The sequence below is a fragment of the Ictidomys tridecemlineatus genome, chromosome 2 (assembly GCF_052094955.1).
Source record: "Ictidomys tridecemlineatus isolate mIctTri1 chromosome 2, mIctTri1.hap1, whole genome shotgun sequence".
NCBI classification, from domain to species: domain Eukaryota; kingdom Metazoa; phylum Chordata; class Mammalia; order Rodentia; family Sciuridae; genus Ictidomys; species Ictidomys tridecemlineatus.
The window spans coordinates 4,064,866-4,085,460 of NC_135478.1; the positions used below are offsets into that span (position 1 = coordinate 4,064,866).

A 20,595-nucleotide genomic window follows, 5' to 3' on the forward strand; every position below is an offset into this window, starting at 1 on the left:
TCTGGCAGCGTAAAACATCTATTATTAGCTGAGTTTCCCCAGGTCAGGAGTCCAAGTAGTTCATCTGCACCCTCTGCCCAAGACCTCCCAGGACTACAATCCAGGCTCAGCTGGGCTCTGTTCCCTTGTGTAGCTGGGGATCCTCTTCCAAACCCCTGGCCATGGGCAGAATCCAGCTCATCGCAGCTGCAGGACTGAGCTGCCTGCTTTTCCCTGTTGAATGGACCCGTCCAGAGGCAGTTAACCATGTGGCAGTGTGCTTCTTCAAGGTCACCAGGAGAGTCTCTCAATCCAGGCTCCTGAAACAGACACTTGCAAAATGGGACCTCATCAGCGGAGTAGCTCCTCATCACCTTCACCAGCTTCTTGGTTATGACATGTGCAAAGCTTTGGATGCCACGAGTGGGGAACGATGGGGTCTTTCCGCCAGGGGTGACCCCAGAACAGGCAGAAGGTGTGTCAGGAAGGAGCCAGAACAGGTGATGCTCAGGGAAGCTGGGGCTCAATCCCTCTGGGAACTTCTGGGAGGCCCTGTAGACCCTGTGTTGGAGTTGAAGCTATTTACCCTCCAAATCCCATCCATCATTGGTTAAGAGCTGCTACTGTGGCTTTAACGGAGAAGCCTCCTTATTGCCCATAACTGACACCATGATCCCTCACCCTGGCATTTGAAATCTCCTCTTGCACCGTCTCATTTCCTTTTGAATCCCTACCTCGTTACCATCCACTGCAGTAGGAAGCCCCCGGCATTCCACCTGTGCATTAGAATCTCGCTGCTCCTTGTCCAGCCTTCCCTAGCCTCAGACCACTGAGTGCTCTCTCTCGCTCTCTCTCTTTACAGAGATCCTACAGGACATTTTTTTTTCTGGGCCCCTCTCTGGGTTTGAGGGGAAGGGTCCATCCTTCCCCCAAGGGTCCCCTGAACTTGGTGAGGGAGTGACAAATGGACAACACCTTTTAGCTCTGTGTGGTCAGGGCTGGGGCCCAGGAATGCGGGAGGTAGGATGTGGGGTAGGACTCAAGGAAACGCCCTGGAGGAGGTCTGAACCTAGCTGCCTTCTCCAGCACCTCCTCCCAGCCTGGATGCAGGAGCTGCTGCCCCTCCTCTGATCCAATGATGGTATCTTGCGTGTGTCTGTTGTCTGATCATGCCATGAACCACCAGTGCTCTTGTTCTGGTTAGAAACAGAACCCTGAGCATCTCTGAATCTAATCAGATTAGAAAGTCAACTCTAGAAACCCCAGAGCCACTGTCGAAAGCTCACACTTCAAGTTCTGGTCCTCCAGAACCACTCTTGGAACCAAAATTTGTATCGAAGCAGACCATTAGAGAATGTGTGTGTGTGTGTGTGTGTGTGTGTGTGTGTGTGTAGAAAGAGAGAGAGAGAGAGAGAGAGAGAGAGAGAGAGAGAGAGAGAGAGAGATATTAAGAAGTCCAGCCCCAAGACAGTCCAGGGCATAGCTGTAGTCGGAGTCCAAAGAAGACTGACATCCCAGCTCAGAGACAGTTACTCAAGGAGAGAGAACGCTTACCATTTTATCCCACAGACCTTCTGTGGATGGGATGACCTACCCTGGGGAGGGTCGGCTACTTTATTCAGTCCTCTATTCAAATGTTCAGTCCTCCGGAGACACCTTCCAGGACCCAGAAATAATGCCTGGGCAGGCCCCTGGGCGCCTCGAGCTCCGCTCAGGTTGACGCACACTGATCATCGTGCCATCATAAAGAGGTATGTCTGGGACCGCGGTGGAAGCGGAACCCTGGGGGATTCTCAGCAGAGGGTTGGAGCCTGGACTTGTAGTTGGGAAAGATGCTCCGGTTGCTCAAGGAGGGAGAGGAGCAAGGAGGGGTGGGGGCCGGGCGAGGGGCTCCACAGCCGCCTGTTGGCAGGGAGTGACAGTAAGAGGTTGCCACTGGATCCGCCTGATCAGCCACTTCAGGGGAGCAAGAACCTAGGTATATGTGTGCGACACTTTCAAACATTCTGGAAGTCTAATGGATACACCGAGATGGGCTTGTTGCTGCTGGCATTACTAGACAAGGCCGTGAGAGAACAGGGAGAACTCGGAGTGGATTTGAATTCCAGTTCAAACACCACGGAAATGTCCTGACATCTTTTGGGTGTCCTGAAGGCGACCCTGGACTCCTGCAGCTTCAGGGCTGAGGCTGGTGAAAGTCCAAGGCAGACTCTCATCCTGTGGTTACCTATGTTCAATGCAAGTAGGACTCCTGGTGACGCGGGCGTCTGCTGCCAAACGGAGGGAGCTGGCTGGGAGAGAACGGGATCATCAAGTTGGATTTGGGGCAGGGAGAGACCCTGAGGAAAGTGGGAGCATTGAGGCCCTCAATTCTGATGGGTCTTCTTTTCCAGTGGAAGAGGCCTCTATACCCCCCCCCCCAACCCGGGGTTCTACTTCTCTGGAGGACCCTGACTCGTATTTCCCTATGTTATAAAAGATTTTTAAATTTTCTTCAACTAGGTAGAAATGTAAAATCCACTCTCGGCTGGTGAGCTAGCTGACAAGAGCAGGGGCTGGAGGGGATTTCCCCCCGACGGTGCTTCATGGACCCCTGCTATAAGCTGGTAGTTGCGTCAGGAGGTTTGATCTGAGTCAGGCTGCACTGGGAGGAGACAGAGAAACCAGTGCTCCTAGAAGCGGGGCTGTGGGTGACTGGGACGACGAGGGAACGTTGGCCCTCTTGGTGAGTGTGCTCGTGAGTGCATGGTTTGATCGATGTGTATCTGTCAGCTTCCATTACGGAGCAAAACACCTGGGAGGGTCAACTCAAAAAGAGGAGCGGTTTGCTTGGGGCTCATGGCTTCAGGGGCTTCGGTCCATGGTCACTGGGCCCCATTGCTCTGGGCCTGTGGTCAGGCAGAAGGTCATGGCAGGAAGCGTGAGGTGGAGAAGCTGCTGACCTCTTGGCATCCAGGAAACAAAGAGAGGGTGGAAGGAACCTCGGCCCTGTGGTCCCCTTTGAGGGCACCCTCCAATAACCTGAAACCTCACCTCTTGGAGTTTCCACCACCTTTCCATAGCACCTTGGGCTGAGGGCCAAGCCTCCGATACACGGGCCTAATTGAGATCCTACCTGTCCATCTACCTATGATCTGTCTGTCTGTCGTCTGTCTGTCTCTGATCTCTCCATCCGGGATTTATCTGTCCATCTACATGAAGAGAGGGAGGGAGGGATCCGATGTTGGGTGGGATGTGAAATGGGGGGGTGTCTGACACGAGGTCAACATGTAAAAAGGGGTGGGGGTGGTGGACACGGGGGGATTGAGGGCTGCTGAACCCGGCCTCACGCCAAAGACGCCCAGGGAGCGCCTGCCCCAGCCCCGCCTGCCCCAGACGAGCTCAGGACACTCACACTGGCCCACAGGTGGCTTTCGACTCTTTCCCCCTCCTTGTTTGTGGATGTTCGTAAGTTTCCATAATAAGATTTTTTTTAAAAAGTCTTCAGGCATCGACAACTTAAAAGTCTTCCCATGTTTTCCTACTTAACTTGGAATAAAAGCCTAAACCCTAGAGGCCTAGACAAGGTCCTCCCTGACCCCCACCCCAGCCCCTCTGACCCCGGCTCCCGCCTCTCCACCCTGCCTTCACCATATCTAGCTCAGACCCTCCAGTTTCCTTGTCCCTGGATGTCTCTAGGCTCCTTTCAAGTCCCCCTCCTCCCTCTCTTCTTCTGCCTTTCCCTCTCCCTCCTCCCCCACTTCTCTGTTCCCCCTCCCCCTCTCCCTTCCCCCTCTCCCCTCCCTCCTGCCTGCTCTACTTCCGTTCTCACATGACCTTCTCCCCCCCCATCCTCCTGCCTCCCTCTTGTAAAGACCCTGTAATGACCCTGGGCCCCCAGCTAAGCCTGGTCAGCATGTCCATCTGGACGCTCCTCAGGGCCTTTGCACAGGCTGCCCCTTCTGCAGGAAACCCCCTCGCTTCCCCTAGCCATCTCACCACCTCCAAGACAACCGCACAGCCCCACACCCTGTCACAATCTTTGTCATCTTATCACTCAAGGGTTGTGAACTCGATGCCCCCGGGGGGTCAACACAGAGAACCGTGGGAAGCAGCGGGTCCTCTTCCTGTTTCTAACACGGACACAGGCAGCCCGAGTATTCAGTGAACAGAAACATCTTCCCTCGTCCCAGAGGACCGTGGTGGAAGCAGAGTGATGTGAGGCCCTCTCCCACCTTAGGAAGTGTGGGAACCCGCCCCGGGACCTGTGGGTCCAGTGTCAAGATGCTTCTCCACCAAAGGTAGAAAAACGAGATGCTTTTACAACAAAGTTGGGTCCCGATAGACCCAGCGTCAGTCGAAAATAAACAAATCAGCCGACCTCACACCAAAGACACCCAGGGAGCCGCCTGCCTCAGCCCCGCCTGCCCCAGACCCACTCAGGACGGTCACACTGGCCCACAAGTGGCAAAGTCATCGCCCACAAAGCTGATTTTCTAGTAAACTTCTGAATAACCCATGCAATTTATTGAGTGCATGCATCAAAAAGGAAAAAATAAAAGAGCCCCTTGTGCGTGACCTCCCTGTGCCTGGATTTCCCCAGCCACGGACTAAGGATCACGACAGCCTCCCCGTCCCAACAGGGCAGGGGGTCCAGTGGGTTCACGTGAACCTGCACAGGACCTGGCTGGGAGTGAGCACTGTTCCTCTAGATGAGCAGCAGGCGCGCGGTCAGCCCCCGTGTGGGAGACAGCTGCAGGGGCGTGGTCCGTGCTGAGCTGGTGAGCCCATCCCTACCCAAAGGGAACCGCCACCACCCAACCCGCGCTGTGGTCACAGTCTCCACCTTCCCAAGAAAACCCAGGGGTCTGCATGCGCCCATGTATAAAACGTCCTAATGCTTACACATGGGCCACAAATTCCCCCTGGAAAAAATGCACTTGGTGATCGGGGGCTCTGGATGGGAGGACTCCGATGTCATGACTGAGAAGAATCAGAAATGTGACCGTGCCCACAATCACAACCTTGTGAGTCAGTCTCCTGTTGCTATAACAAATACCCGACATAATCAACTTATAATGAGCAGAGACGTATTTTGGCTCACAGTTTGAGGTTTCCTCGGACATCACTGATTGGCCCTGTTGATCTGGGCCGGTCGTGGCACATCCTACCAGGAGTGTGCGACCGAGCAAAACCATTCGCCCTGTGGCTGGGAAAGGAAGGGGTCTGGTCCACTGTCTCCCCTAAGGACGTGCCCCAATCACCCAAGAACCTCCCTCAAAAAGGTTCCACCATCTCCCAATCGTGCCACAGCCTGGGGACCAAGACTGTACACACAGAACTTTGGGGACTTGTGTCCAAAACATAGCAGCAATCATGTTTACAGAAAGAACAGCTGCCAAGGACTGAAGAGCCCATGGCTGGCCAGGTTCTGCAAAATGCTCAAGTCACAAAAACCGGGAAAAGGTAGAGGCCGCGGTTCAACCTGCTGTACAGGTGAGGACAGTGGCACTCAGAGAAGCCAAGCATGGGTCCCAAGGTGGCCCCGCGGGGACTGCCCTCAGGCCGTCTGCCCCAGCGTCAGAACCGAGCTGCTGCTCCGCGGTGGTACTTCTCAAGCGTCTGAACTCAGTGGCGTTCAGCAGGAGCCTGGTGTCATAATATGGAATCAATAATTTGCTTTATTGTCATTATTTTTCTGTCTCCCGTCTCTGGGTCTGAGCAAGAGAAGAGAAGGGGGAGGATTTCCTGCCCAGGGTGGGGGAGGGGGAGGAGGGTGGACCGAGGTCGGGGCTGGAAGATGCCATGGTGGAGCCAAGCAGTGGGAGAGGAAATGCAACCGATAAAGTTCTCGGAACTGAAAAGTAGGTCAGCGGCCTGGGCCGGGGGCTTCCCGCCCCTGCTCCTCATCAGGAACCAAGTGGGGGTCCAGCCTCCAGGCTCTGCCCGTCTCCCCTCCTCCTCCTTGCCCCTCTCTCTCCTCCGCCCCTCCTACCTCTCCTCCTCACCCACCTCTTTTCCTCTCCTTCCTCCTCCTCAAGGCTGCAAGCCCTCCCAGAATGACTTGTGGAGACCAAACTTAGCAAGAGGTTCCATCCCCAGGAGGAAGTTGGTGACTGCTGGTGGCTTTTATAAATTCACTGTCCCCCACACCTTGGTCTCATCAAAGCCGCGGAAACAGAAAGACCATGATGAGAGGAAAGGAAACTCCGGCGGGGGCTAGGGCTAGGGCTGGGCCCTTGGGCCCCCCCACCCCCTGCCAGCCCACCAGGGCCAGGAGGTGGAGAGCCTCTCTGGACCCACCTCGTGCTGTGGGAGAGGGAGGTGGCCCTGCCTCTCTTGGGTCAGAGACTCTGCATCTAAAGATGGGACCCGAGAGCTCCTGCCAGGGCTTGGGTGTTTCCATAGAGACACAGGCACACGAGGCACCCACCCGGCCCGTGGACAGTGGCTCCCGACGCCATCCTTCCATGGCACGTCTGACTCTCCAACGGCACTTGCACACTTATTGCTGTTGGCACACCACTGTGCACACATGTCTTCGTGCCGGATCTGATCCCATCTTTGCAGTGAGCCTAGGAAGTGAGTATTTTCGCTTCCTTCCCCCGTATTACAGATGAGGAAACTGAGGCACTGGGAAGTGGTGGGCCGCGCTCAAGGTCACACAGCCAGGCAGTGGCACAGTGGACTTGGAGTCATCAGATGGCCATGCCCAGTGCCTCCTCGCCCGTACCATGTGACAGTGACATGAACCATAGGGACAATAACAATAATGAGCATCGATCCACCTTCGGGAGCCGAGCCTGCCTCCTCAGACCCAGGAGCCAAGACGCCCCTCCCGCCTCTGGTGGTGCTCCTTGGTGGAGGGCGGGGATCTGAACCCAGGCGCTCACTGCCCCCAGCCATCTCCTGCGCCCCTCTCATTCCCAGCCTCCAGCTGGCTTTGCCGGGGTCACTCTGCCTGGACAGTGTCACCTCCACTTCCTCAGGAGCTGGGTCACCCTTCGTTCAGGTTCCTCGCAGACACAGTTACCCCCCTGGGTCATAGTGTCCATCCTCCTGCCTCTGGGCATCACCACCTGCTGCCACTGCTGCCCTGTGCCCAGGACCTCCCCTTCCCCAGGGGGCCCTCTGGGCCTGTCACCTGCCCCCCCCTCCATCACCAGTCTTCCCCTAAGAACTAGACGGAACCAGGTGCAGTTCTGCCATTTATTTCGAGGACCGTGGTCAAGGGGCAGAGGACTCCCTGCGAGGTCTCCTGCTAAGCCCGGGATGTGAACCTGGGCTGGGCAGGAACCTCAGGCTGTGTGTGTGTGGTGTGGGGTCTGTCACCGTGAGGAACCAGGTCTCACCCCAATGTGGCGGGTGGGTGTCGCATGCCATGAACACTCACATGTGACGGTGACACCGGTGCGGGCGGCTGTGGGTGTCGCATGCTGGCATCACATGTGTGTGTCACGCAGCATCAGGACGGTGGCGACTGGTCTTGGTGGGATGGTGCAGTTGTGCGTGGATCGGGCGCTTGTGTGAGTCTGTAGTTGGGAGTGGCACCACGGAGGTGGCGGAGCCGTGAGCAGGACTCCGCATGAGGCCAGAGCAGTGACTACCCCGTCATCCTTTCTTTTAATCAGCAAGCGTCCCTGAGTGCTGGCTGCATGCTTGGTCCCCGTGACAGTGTCCTTGTCGGGGGACCAGCCAGCCGCTGGTGCTACCTGGTAACTGGAAACACCCTGTGGTGGGGCCGGAAACCATGGTAACTGGCAACGCTGGAAATCTGTGGGCGAGCCCAGAGTGTGTGACCTGACTGTGACTGTGACTGTGACTTCGGGCGGAGCAGGGCTGAGTTCTCCACGTGGAAAGTCCTGTGATCAATCCTCTGCCCACGCGCGTCCCCAGCCAATCCCGGGAGCCTTTACGCCACCTTCTCCCTGATCCAAAGTATAAATACCCGCATCCCCTCTTCCTGAATATCAGGCAAATCCGTGCAGCCCGCAAGGCCTGGGACCCCGCGTCCAGTCTGTCTGTCTGTGTCCCAGGCAGCTCCGCAGTCTGCGGGGGTCTTCCCGGGGCCTGTGGGTCTTCCGCCTCCCAGTGGCGTCCGCTGAACCCCCCCCTCCGGGGGTCCTCCGGGGTCTCTGCCTGCTGGGTTTCTGGTCCCCTGTGGCCCGCGTGGACGTCCCTGCGGGTGGGGTCCCCAGTCCGTCCACTCTTTCACACCATGAAGGCTCCGAAATAGGAGCGGGTGCCATCACGGAGCCGGATCAGGCGCTCCTCGGGCACTCGGACCACCACCTCCTCCCCGGCGTCCAGGTGCACCACGCCACCCAGGAAGCTGCTGTCCCACCAGAGGCGGAAGCTGTTGGCCCGCCCACAGGGGGACCGCCTGCTGACCAGCAGCTCCAGCTCCTTGGGGTAGCGAGGGGTGCGTTTGTAGAGTCCGTGGGTGATGGGAAGGCCACCAGTGGGGCCCTGGGGACAGCCGATGCCACCCAGCTGCACTTTGGAGTAGACATAGTAGTAGCCAGCCTCGGTGGTCACCAGGGCCCCGTTGCTGTAGTTGAGGCCCCTCAGGAAGGCCAGGCCCAGCTGCGTCTCCCACAGCAGAGGGCCCCCACTGCCCACCAAGCTGGCATTGGCCCCTGTGGAGAGCAGAGAAGGGGAGAGCTGGTCAGCACCTGTCCCACTCCTGCTGGGTGACCCTAGGCTGGTGGCCACCCCTCTCTGAGACTTTGCCTGACTGCTGGGCTCTTTGTATGGATTGATTGACTTTATTCCCTCTTTTGCAGATGAGGGAGATGGAGGCTCAGGGAAGCAGAGGACACCGCTCATTATGCCCTTCAGCTCATCTGCTTTGGCAGGTGGAGAAACGGGGGCCGGGGGCAAAGTGACGGGAACACCAAGAGGAAACTACCACCCAGAGCCAAGATGACCTGGTGCAATGCCAGCACCTGTGGTGGCAGAGCCAGAGACCAAGGCAGGACATGCCTGGGCCCAGCAGCCTCAACTTCCTGAGCCTCAGTTTCCCCCTCTGTAAAATGGAGCTATTAATGGCATTTGCTTAGCACTTTACAGAATTCCCAAGCATATGGCAGGGCGTGACCCAGAGGTAGCCCTCTAGAGGGTTTATTAAATCAGCAGAATTAGAAATGCACTCGTCCCCGGTATCCGTGGTCTCAATTTCCATGTTTCAGTTACTCTCAGTCAACTGCAGCCCCCAAATAGTAAATGGAAAATCCCAGAAACAACTTAGGTTTTAAGGAATTTTCATTATAACACAGTGTTGTACCTGCTCTATTTTGTTATTCGTTATGGTTAACCTCTCACTGGGCCTGATTTATAAATCCCATTCTGTCATAGGTGTGCATCCACAGGAAAAAATGTGGTCTGTGGTCTGGCGTTGCGGCTCAGTGGTAGCACGCTCGCCTGGCAGGCGCGGGGCCCTGGGTTTGATCCTCGGCACCACATACAGTCAAACAAAGGTATTGTGTCCAACTACAACTAAAAAATAAATATTTGGAAAAAAATTTTTTAAAATGTGGTATGTGTGGGCTGTGATGCTCTCTTGGTTTCAGGTGTCCTGCTGGGGTCTTGGGACACAGACCCATGGACAGCACAGGACATTACGTGCTTGGACATGCAGGGCACTGGTCTCCCAGAACCCCTGGACCCCGCTGCATACCGGCACCTAGGTCCCCCTTACCTGTGAGGTGCGCTGCTGGGTTGGCCTGGGGGGATCTCTGCTCTGGAGAGAGAGGGACAGAGGTTAGAGGCAAAGACAGTGAGGGGTAAGGGTCAGCCTCCTAGGGGTCATCACAACCATCTCCCGTGTCCACCCCAGCCCTTCCGGAGTGACCCAAACTTCTGCTTCTCAGGCCAGGGGGAGGGGCACCTGCGTGGCTGGGACCAGTTGTGCAAATCACATTGGGCAATGGGCTGGGGGCGGGGGCAGCATGGAACCATTCCCCCTCCTTCCTGGGAACTGGGACCTGACTCACCTTGCCTCAGCTTCTCCCTGGAGCCTGCGTCTGGGTCCTGAAATGCAGAAGGAACCCACAGTGAGTACCTGCCACACCCCAGGCTCCCTCAGACATATGGCAATGACACAGCCAGACTCTGACTGTGGACACCACCCTTGGACGCGTACTTAGGGCCACGTGGGTGCACGGGGGCATGCACACACACACACAGGCACACACACACCCCTCCCAGCAGCCTCTGAACCACTTGCTCTCCCTCTCTAAAAGGAGTTATGAGGAGTGCCCCCTCCGGGTTTAATAAACTAAGTTGTGTAAAGCACATTACAGCGTCTGGCACGCAGTACCCCCCGTGGAGGGGTCTACTAGGTGAGCCAGGCAGGTGAGCAAGGATGTCAATACATTCTTATCTGAAATGCTTGGGGCCAGAAATGTTCCAGATTTGTGGTGGGGGTTGGGAATATTTGCATAGATTGTTATCAGTCGAGCATCCCTCATCCAGAAACCCCAAACGGTCCAAAACCTGAAACTTTTAAGCATCACATTATACTCAAAGCTTTCTGGATTTGGGAGCATTCAGGATGTCAGATTTTGGGATTAAAAATACATGGACATCCAGACGACTGGACACAAGGACACCATCCAGGATGCCTGACAGGGCCCAGACCTCAACTTTTAAGGACAGGGAGAGGACACATGTGGACTGAGACACTTGGGCGCATGGGTGATGGGTCCAAATGAGTCACAGATGCAGAGGCAATGACAAAGAGCACATCCGCACCCGGGGTGTAGCAGGTGAGTGTGTGCACGTGTGGGTAGCTGTGCCCAGGACAGCAGCACTGTCCCTATGACGTGTGCCCATGGACATGCGGCCACCAGAGCTGAGGACCAGGAGAGCTGAGGACCAGGAGACAGGACATGGACACAGAGGGACAAGACCACCTGGGACACTGTGGCATGAGCATGTGCCTGGGTGGCACACAACATGAGGATGGCCGACTGGAATCCAACGGAGATCCAGGCCCCCAGCCCCAGGCGGTCCAAGAGGACGGGTGGGAATCTCAATGCAGGGCCGAGGGTCCGGCTAACGATAAAGCCATGCCCGAGAGTCCCTTCTGATCGGCTGTGCACTTGCTTGGGCCAGCCACTGCCGCGCACCCCACGTACCCCAAATCATGCCTCATCCCCTAGGAATCGGCCACTCTTACCCCCATTACAGAAGGGGAATCTGAGGCTCAGAGGGGTGCACGGACTCCCCTGGGCTGGCAGCAACTCGGGGTCACACACTTTCAGTCCCTCACACATGCGCAGACACACAGACACACCATGGCACAGGAGACGGCCCTGCCAGCCCCCCACCCCACTCACCGGCAGGCGGGTGACCACTTCCCCCAGGCGCCAGTGAAGCTGCAGCAGGAACCAGCCCTGGACGGCCAGCCCGGCGCCCAGCAGCAGCAGCAGGAGAGCCAGGCTGAGCCGCGCAGGGCTGCAGCACTGTCTCCTGTGGCTCGGCCCCAGCCTCCTGAATGGGATGTCTGTTTGTCCATCCACCACAAATACAGAGGGCCGCACGACTGTCTCCTCCATGTCCAATCAGACGAGGCCCAGGATGCCCGGTAGGGCCCGCGCTGAGCGGCTTCGGCTCAGAGGAAACCACAATTGCCCAACAGCCTGGGCTCCGCAGGCTGCAGAAGGCGCCCCTGGGCTCCGGGGCTGCCTTTAATGCCAGGGTCAGCTCCTCCCCTTCCCCACGCACCCTCCTCTTCTTCCTGTCCCCCAGGCCCTGCCCCCTGTCACTCTCACTGAGGCGGTCTCTCACACTTTCCAAAGACATCTGAAAATGTGACTCAGGTGCAGGTCGGGAGGGGAGGCCCCAGCTCGCCTTCTCAGTGGCTTTGTTTCCTTGGTGGCCAAAGGTTTCCTGCGGAGCCCCTGTGTGGGCCACGCACTGCCCTGGGTTCAGGAGACAGCAGTGAATGAGAGGGGCAAGGTCCCTGCTCCTGTGGACCTCCTACTGCCCCGGGTGAGACACAGCCTGACAAATCAAACACTGCGGAGGTGCAGAGGCGTAAAGAGTGCTGTGCTGTGTGCCTGTGTGTGCACTCGTGTGGATCCAGGTGTATGTGCGTGTGTGAGTGTGTGCGTGCATGTGTGTGCACATGTGTGGGCATATGAGCAAGTGCACACGTGGGGTGTTGTGCACACACACATGTTCTGTACATGTGCTTTCAGGTCACGTATATGTGTGTGCAGGTGCACCTCTGTGTGTGCATGGGTGTCGTGATGTGGTGTGCGCTTGTGCGTACGTGTGTGCACTCATGCATTCATAGGTCTACGTTTTTGCCTACAGGTACATGCGTGTGTGTGTGTGTGTGTGTGTGTGTGAGGGTGGATTTTGAAGGTGCAGTCCACAGTCGGGATGTCCACCCAGTTCACTAAATCCAAGGCCTGGGAGCCCTGGTGGTCTTCTCCACCTGTCTTGACCCCACCCTTCAGCACCCCTGTCACTTCAACCTGCAAACCTGATCGCAAGTCCTGCCACCTGTTTCCATTCCTACTGCCACCCCCTAGCCCTCCAAGTCACAGGGGCGGTCTTAGGCGGTGTGCGTTCAGGTGCGTGTGATAATCACTTTGGGAGGTGAGTAGGTCATGAAGCATGGGATTGGTGCCCCTGGAAGAAAGACGGGAGATTGTCCTCCTCCATGTGAGGGTGCCACCTGTTCACCAGAAGCCATGCCGGCTGCCCCTGTCATCGAGGCCTTCCAGTCTCTGAGCCGAGAGAGCTGCGCTCCTTTGGGCCTCGGCATCTTGAGGCCCCAGCTGACGGAAGCCCAGGGCGCCTGGCCTCTTCCTGGGACTGCTGCAGGAGCTTCCCGGCTGGATGTCCCGTAACACGTCTTTGCTCCTCAAAATTCACCCTCCACCCTCCAGGGAGGGTGAGCTTGCTTGTGTATTGATTGTCTTATTGGGCAAAAGTTACCTGACATAAAGCCATTAAAAATGAACAACTCGGTCACAACTTGTCCATGACATTGTGCCACCAACTCATTCTGCTGCAGAGCGGTTTCCTCTGCCCCCAAAGGATGCCCCAGAGTCCTTAAGCGGCCGGCCCTACCTGCCTGTCCCTTCCCCAAGCCCGGGCAGGCACTGGGTTTGTCTGTATGGACATTTCACAGAGGTGGAAACAGCCGGCGGCTTCGTGTCAGGGTTAATTCATGGGCTGCTGTGGCCGAGGCTCCTCGGCAGCGCGGCATGAATCACGCGTCATGGCTCTGTCTCGTCTCACGACTGGACCAGTCAGGGTCACTCCAAGTGAATTTGGGGAGTAAATAAAGACACAGACACACAAAGCACCTTTTCTTTGGGTCCAGTGCTCCTCAGCTGCAGCTCCCACAAGGGGGGCAAGGCAGGCAAGAGAGTGGGGAGCACATGAACCCTTTTATTGGGGAGAAGCCATTCAAATGAGGTCAGGGCTGGGATTACAAAGGAGTTGGTGAGTGACACCTACACCTGAAGCCACCCTTGTTATCGGAGCTGGGGTAACGCCCAAGTTATTATGGCCTGGCAATAATTGGCCAGTGCCCCAGGGCATCAGGACTTGAAGGTCTGAATCCAGGCGGCTCCTACATTGCTCCATTCCCTTTAGAACACGAGGCTGGCCCGGGTTTTGAATGCCCATTCTCTGGAGGATGCACATGTTTCCCCTTGGGGACTGTGAATACTGCTGCTGGGAGCGTGCACCTCTGCTGCTCCGAGGGCCCGTTTTCAGTATGTTTTCCAGGAGTGGAATTGTTGCTGGGAGATTTCATTCATTTATTTATTTTATGGATTGAACCCAGGGCCTCGTGCATGCCAGACAAGTTACCTACCACTGAGCCACACCCAGCCCTTTGTATTCTATTTTGAAACAAGGTCTCACTAAGTTACCCAGGATGGCCTCAAACTTGAGGTCCTCCCCTGCCTAAAATGTTCCAGTGACTTCCCACTGAGCTGACAGGGTGGGCAAATTACAGCCCATGGGTCAAAGCCAGCTGGTCCTGTTTCTGAGCAGCCCTGGACAGAGCTCCAGGTGGCTGCTATGATGGTGTGATTGGAGACCCTGCTGGGGTGGCGGCCTCTGCCTCTGTCCACCCCAGCCCACCTCCCTGGCTAGCTGATGGCTGCCACCAGGCCACCCTCCAAAACATGTTCATCACCACCTCCAAGTTGGAGCCTCCCTTCAGCCACTGCTGGGCGCTGATGGGTGTGACCTCCCTTGGGAGGCAGCAGCTCACATGCTGCCTGGCCTCTGGATGGCCACTGCAGAGGACAGCCAGGCCCTGCCCAAACACTTTGCTGGGACTTGGTTGTTGCTGGAGCAGAGAAGGAAGCTGCATTGAGGGCCAACTCTCAGTCCCCAACCTGCCTGCATTTCAAGTGACCCTTGGATGGAGATAGAGACAAGGAGGGAGAAAGAGAGACAGGGAGGAAAAGAGAGAGGGACAGTGACAGAAAGAGAGAAAGAGGTAGAGGTAAGAGAAAGAGCAGAAACAGAGACAGGAGAGAGCTGGACAGGGAGAGGCCCATGTATTTAGAGACCGGGCTCCCAGGATGGTGGGTGTGGGCAGGCCGGAAATCTGCAGGGCAGCCAGCAGGTGGAGGCCTCTGGGGAGAGCCCAAGGTGCGGCCTTGCATCCAGGAGCTGGGAATGGAGGCGGAGCTCTGCCTCCTGTGTCACGGCCTTGAGTCAGAAGCCCTTCTCAGGACATCTCAGTGTAGGCTCCTCAGGGGACCGGTCATCTCCGACCCTGCCACCCAACCTCATCCAGGGCCAATGCCTGACCTGCAAGTCCACTGAGATGCGAATCCCACCCCAAAGACCTCCCCAGCCTCAGTTTTGGTCTTGGTCACTGTGACCAAATGCTCCACCCAGCTGGGACAACCAGCCGGGACAACCTTTCTGGTTGCCCTCCTCCTTTTCTGTCTGGCTGAGTGCCCTCTGTCCTCCAGTGTCCTTTCCTTTCCCCCTCCCAGAAGGTCAGGTTCACAAGATCCCTCCTGTGCTGGTCACAGAACTGTGCACAGTGACCCCCAACACCCCCGAGAGTTAAAGAAATGAATACAATGGCCCCACCTGAAGCCAGGGTTTTGAGGTGAAGCCAGATCCCCCTTCTGCTGGCAGACGGGTTGGAGCAAACTGCGCCTCGCCGGTTTCCTTCTGGGGCCTCTGGTCCAGCCAATGTGAAGAATAAAACCCACAGACAATAACGAAAGGGGAGGTTGAATGGAGCAGGAGTCAGGACCTGAGAAGAGGGAATTCCCGAGGTGCCGGGGGAACTGATGGTGTACAGCGCCAAGACCCCCCACTCAAGCCCCGACGCTTTCCATCAACTCAGAAAGATTTCAGACATTCACCCAGAGTAACAGGCATGAGTTTATTGAAGGTTTAGGAAAAGGGAAAGGGGACATTCTCAAGGGACAGAGTGGGTCCTCTGAGAGAGGAGATGGACAACATCCTCTTCTGCGCTCCAGATTTATTGGGGAGTCCAGAGAAGTGTCCAGAGAGTTCCACCCACATCTGCCTCTTGAGTTTTGATTGACAGCGGGATGACATCAGACTTCCAAGTCCCCATGCTGACCCTTCTAATAGGATTCTTTTTTAAAAAAAAATTTAATAGCTGTCGATGTTCAGTGTGACTTAATTATATTTATTTATTTTTATGTGGTGCTAAGGATGGAACCCAGTGCCTCACACATGCTAGGCAAGCATTCAAACACCGAGCTACAGCCCCGGCCCTCTAACAGGATTCTGAACGAACATTCTTAGAGGTTATGGGGAGAACTATTCTTATATCCTGAAGTGCCGGGATCTGTCTGTGGAAAGAGTCACAGCCGTCTTCCCCTCGGGGTAACTTGGGTTCCTCTTGTCAACCTTATTTCCAACCTGCATTTCTCCTGCAGAAGCAGGTAGTTTCCTGAGGAATGTGACAGATCCTGTCCACTGAAGCCAGGCAGGGCTGCAGGTCAGCAGCTTCTTGGGAAACAAAGGCATCCAGGGCTGAGCACAGTGGGCTTGCTTTGTGGAATTAGTCCCTGAACCTCGAGTTCCCACCACTCACCTCTGTCAGCCCCTGGCACAAGCAGGAGGGCCGGGAAAGTGAGAAAGAGAAGGTCCCAGAGAAGGACAAGGAGGTGGGGGTGTGACAGGGTGAGCCAGGGACCCAGGGGAAATGAGGCACCAGGGACCCCCTTCACAGAGCCTCTGGCATTTGGGGGCACTAGGAAGTGCCTAGGGCTATGAGGTGGTATCCCCCACATTCCTGGACTGGGAGGTGGGGTCTTCCTGGACTTGGAGTTCTTAGGGGGAGGGGCTGTGCACCCTTCTTCCCAGAGCAAAGGGACTTCCCCAGGTGACCTCAACCCTGGCTGGATGCCAGGATCCCACCCATGCACAGGCCCTTCCCAGAATTCAGATTTCAAGGGACTAGATGTGCACTTTGAAGAGGCACTTGCCATAGAAACACCCCACCCCCACCCCCACCCTGCCCCACTGTGGCTGCTGCTCCCAACAGCACTGGTGAGGCCATGACCTCAGCGGGCCCAAGGTCCCTCCCCCTTGCTGACTCATGTCTTCCCCTCTCCAGTCAGAAATACCTCCAAGGCCACCCACCTGCCAGCAGCCCCTGACCGCCCCCTCTGGGCACAACCGCCTGCGCATCTCCCCTTGGAGCAGTCACTAGTCAGTTCTGGCCCTTTACTAAGTGGGGACCAAGAGGGTGGGGTGAGCCTGGAGCAGGGCCAGTGGCAGCCCTGTGAGACCTGCAGATGAAGGGCAGACACAAAGGAGACAGGTGAGCTCGAGGGCAAGGTGCAGGTGGGGATGAGGGGACAGGCAGAGCAGGCCTGTGGTGCTGGGCAGAACAGGTGAAGCTCAGGGGAAAGGGCTCCTAAAAGGTAAATGTGACCGAGAATGTGGGTGAGGACGTTGGAAAGAGCCCAGAGAAGAGATCCAGAGAGGCTGAGGGTGAGGACCCAGAGGGCCATGCAGAACACAGACGCCTGCAAAGGTGATGCAGGCAGCAATACAGGTGGACAAGAGATGAGTGTTGTTAAGGTAAGGTACAGGTGAGCTCAGGTGAAGATGTTCAGGCCGGGCCAGGTGAGGACAAGCAAAGTGCAGGTAGCTATGGCTGAGGGTGCAGAGGAGAGCACAGGTGGGGGTTCAGCAGGGAGCACTGGTCAGATTCAGTGAGGACAGAGGTAAGCAAGCAGGTGAGAACTGGGTGCAGAGGCGGGGGCTGCTGGCGGGAAGGGGGTGAGCATTCAGGTGAGGACGCAGCTGGAGGGCACGTGAGTTAGGGCTTACTTCAGACGAGGTGCAGGGCAGGCTGCGGGGTGGCAGGAGACCCCTGGAGGGAAGGAGGTGGGGAACAGGGGAGAGGCAGGTGCCCCTTTCCTCTCACAAAAGACTCCAGATTCGGGGAGACGTGGAGTACAACCGAAGCTTTATTGGAGGGTTGCGGTGGTGGTCAGTTGGGGCAGCCAAAGACCACCATGCTCTCGGCGAAGGCGCCCAGGTCCTGGCACTGTTTCTGGTTCTCCTCGTCCTGGCATTCTTCTGCCTCTGGCCAAATCTCCACCCAGGTGTCCTTGCCAATGATGTAACGGATGCTGGGGGGGGGACAACAGGTCAGGCGGGGGCGGGCCCGGAGCAGGGTGGGGCAGGCCCAGAGGGGGCGGGGCGGGGCGGCGGCGGGGCAGGGCAGACACACGCGCAGGCGCAGGATACCCACTTGGGTTTTTCTCCCCAGAGGTCAGAGGAGAGACCCCACACGAGGTAGTGCTTGCCGTCCTGCAGCTTCAGCGCCTCTCTGCACTTGACGTGGCTGATGAACCTGCGCTCCTGCCCAGCCTGCACCTCATCGGAGCCTGGAGGGGAGCGAGCGCCAAGCTGAGCCCTGGGAAGGGGAGGGAGGAAGGAGGGGTGCAGGCAGAGAGATGGGGCGCTGGGTCTGACCTGACTTGATGGTCTGCTCCACGACCATGACGTACTCGTCGAAGTCCTCCGACAGCTCTGACCTGACCAGCCGGGTCTTGTACACTGTGGAGGAGGCGGGGCAGCGTGGGTCCTGGGCAGGTTGCCCCGGGGGGGTGGGGGACACCCTCACCTGCATGGGCCCCTGGGCGTATGTGGCTCCCTCCCCACCCCACGCGGAGCCCGAGGGGTCTCAGCCAGGCAAGCTGCAGGGCACCCTCCTAGGAACACACACCACCACACGTGGTCACTTGGTCACCATCCCACAGTCATGCTCAGAGGCATGTAGGCAATTCCAGCCGCCCACAAGTAGAGTCACACTCAGAAGTCCGGCTGCGCTGATGCACGGCCGTCCACAGCACTGTCCTGTCCAACCATGGCTATGTGCGACTCCCTCTCACAACCCCCCCCCCACAAGCATGCACGCAGCTGTAGCCGCCCAAGACCCCAGCCACGCACAGAATTCCAGCTTCTCCAGTTACTGTCGTCCACAACCAAAGCCTCATACAACACAAACCTCAAATCACCCACAACTAGTCACATACACAATGACCAATGACTCCCTTCCAAGTCATCCATGGCCACTGTCCCAGGCAGCCACACAGAGTGCAGCCACCTGCAACTACAGGTATACATGCCCCTAAAGCTGCTCCCATCCACAGCCCTCTCCAACCACAGCCTCACACACCACCTGATGCAGGGCAGCCCCGCAGACACGTCCACCACAGCAGTATCCACTCAGGCCCAGCTTCCTCCCAAGTCCACCATGGTAACCATGGTTCCCCACAAGGCTTGTCCTTCCTAACACATACTCACACACTAGTCACCACAGCCTACAGGCGCAGGCCTGACATGCACATCGCCATCCTCGTGCACCCTCACATGCACCCTCACGTGTGTACACACACACACACACACACCCCACCCCCACTCACCATAGTCCACCCCGGGCTCACAGGCCTTGTCCAGCCGGTCATTCAGCGTGACCTCCTCCTCCTGCTGCATGAAGCAGTTCTCTGTGGGGTGGGGGTGGAGACTCTGTGTGAGCCCCACTCCTCACCCAGGGCTCACTGCCCATGGGTGTGGCTGGCCCCAGGGCCTATCCTTCTTGGTGACCCCAGAGCATGGCTTCAGGGCTCCCAGGGTCCCCCTAAGGGTGGGTGTCTCAGGGTGGCTCCGGTGCCCACCCTCAGCACAGCGGCACAGGTCCTTGTGGCACAGCTTGCTCAGCATTCCGTCCTCCTTGTCTGGGTGGTAGAACTGGGTGCACGTCTCCTCTGTGGGCAGAGTGATGGGGAGGGCTCAGAGGCCTGGCCCTACACCCCAGAGACCAAGCCTGGCAGACTCAGATTCCCAGTGCCCAAGTGCCCAGGGCCTGCACATGCCAGGTCCCCAACCCTCTATTCCTGAGACTCTTCTGATCCTTGGGACCCTTGGCCCTGGGAACTTCAAATCTCCAACCCAAAAATCCTTGGGATCCTCACTTTTCCAACCCGCAGATCCCTAGGTCTCAGATTCTTGGGACTCTCAGAATCTTGACTCCTGGGTTGTTGGGACCCTCCTCTCCCCGACAGCTCATGCATCTATGGGACCCTCAGACCTACATCTTTCTGTTGGAGGACTTGAGCCCCTTAGAACCCCAACTCACAGGTCCCCAGGACCCTGAGACCCCCGGAGCCCGCAGTCTCCAGACCCTCAGGTCCCTGGAACCTGAGAGCCAGGCCCAGCGTGGCTGCTCACCCAGGTTGTAATAGGAGTAGACCTTGACAGAGCCCGGCTGGATGAGCCCCACGTTGAAGTACTGGTGAATTTTGAAGGACAGACATTCTTCCTCGCTGTGTGAGATCTGAGGGGAAGGAGGTGAGGATGGTCAGTGTGAGGGGAAGGACTTATGTGATGGATCACTGATCCCCCAGGGATAGGGGCTTCCCATTCCCACCCAGCATCATGGGAACTTGTTGAATTTTAGGAAACACTTCCCCAAGAGCAAGAAAGGAACTGTGTGAACTTGAACTATGGTCAAGGTCATGACGATCTCAGATTCTGCATGGGTTCATGCAGGATGCCCTGGAGGGGGTGCAGGCAGAGCCGAGGTGGAGTAATGGAGGCATCATAAGGAGTAGGGGCAGTGGGGAGGAGGAGGAGGCTGGGCCGAGCAGCAGGCCCATTCTCTTTTCTCTCACTGCCCACTTGCAGTTAGGTCTGGACAGGAGTCAGAGCTCTGCTGATTGGTTGCTGACATGCCTGCTGTGATTGGGAAGTGGCTTTCCCCCTCCCAAACTCATGTGGGGACACAGTTCCCCAGTGTAAGGGCATTGAGGTGCAGGGCCTTTAAGGGAGATAATTAGGTCACAGGGCAGGACCTTTGGAAGGGATCAGTGCTCATCTTGCAGGAGTGGGCCAGGTCTCCTGGGCTTGGATTGGTCACCACGACAGTGGGGTGTGATCCAGGGAGTGTGGTTTTCTGGACTTGCTCTCTAGGCTCCATTCCCACCATGTAACCTTTCTCCTGTACGTGCTCCCAGCATGACAGCTGAGGGCCCTTATCGGATGCTCTCTCTCCTGCCTTCCAACAGCAATGGGCCCTGTCTCCCCCAGCCTGGGCCGGCCTGACCTGAGCACAAAGGTCAAGGCACAAGAAAAGGGCAG

At 57.1% G+C, this 20,595-nt stretch overlaps 2 protein-coding genes across 2 annotated transcripts in view; both read right to left on the bottom strand.

Annotated features, from left to right (window-relative positions):
- Positions 1 to 7,153: 7,153 nt before the first annotated feature.
- On the bottom strand, positions 7,154 to 11,627 carry Tnfsf14 (TNF superfamily member 14). Its single transcript, XM_005332093.3, has 4 exons — positions 11,301 to 11,627; positions 9,954 to 9,990; positions 9,659 to 9,700; positions 7,154 to 8,597 (listed from the first exon to the last, which is right to left on the bottom strand). Exons 1-4 carry the CDS (start codon positions 11,517 to 11,519, stop codon positions 8,170 to 8,172), a joined length of 726 nt encoding a protein of 241 aa, XP_005332150.1. The 5' UTR covers positions 11,520 to 11,627; the 3' UTR covers positions 7,154 to 8,169.
- A 5,772-nt stretch (positions 11,628 to 17,399) lies between these two features.
- The window catches only part of LOC101954811 (complement C3), a 28,601-nt gene continuing 25,405 nt past the window's right edge, over positions 17,400 to 20,595 (bottom strand). The window contains exons 36-41 of the mRNA XM_078034648.1: positions 19,687 to 19,792; positions 19,134 to 19,223; positions 18,882 to 18,962; positions 17,929 to 18,012; positions 17,705 to 17,840; positions 17,400 to 17,582 (exon numbers count right to left, since the gene is read on the bottom strand). Of these exons, the coding sequence (XP_077890774.1) occupies positions 17,441 to 17,582; positions 17,705 to 17,840; positions 17,929 to 18,012; positions 18,882 to 18,962; positions 19,134 to 19,223; positions 19,687 to 19,792 (639 nt within the window). The 3' untranslated portion in view covers positions 17,400 to 17,440. The remainder of the gene's footprint in view (positions 17,583 to 17,704; positions 17,841 to 17,928; positions 18,013 to 18,881; positions 18,963 to 19,133; positions 19,224 to 19,686; positions 19,793 to 20,595) is intronic.

What these genes read in the sequence shown, in the direction of transcription:
- Tnfsf14 (XM_005332093.3), bottom strand. Translation starts at nt 11,519, where the DNA reads ATGGAGGAGACAGTCGTGCGGCCCTCTGTATTTGTGGTGGATGGACAA. An exon ending in AAGTGGTCACCCGCCTGCCG is followed by an intron (nt 9,991 to 11,300) that starts GTGAGTGGGGTG and finishes TCTGCATTTCAG; the next exon opens with GACCCAGACGCAGGCTCCAG. An exon ending in CCCAGCAGCGCACCTCACAG is followed by an intron (nt 8,598 to 9,658) that starts GTAAGGGGGACC and finishes TGCTCTCCACAG; the next exon opens with GGGCCAATGCCAGCTTGGTG.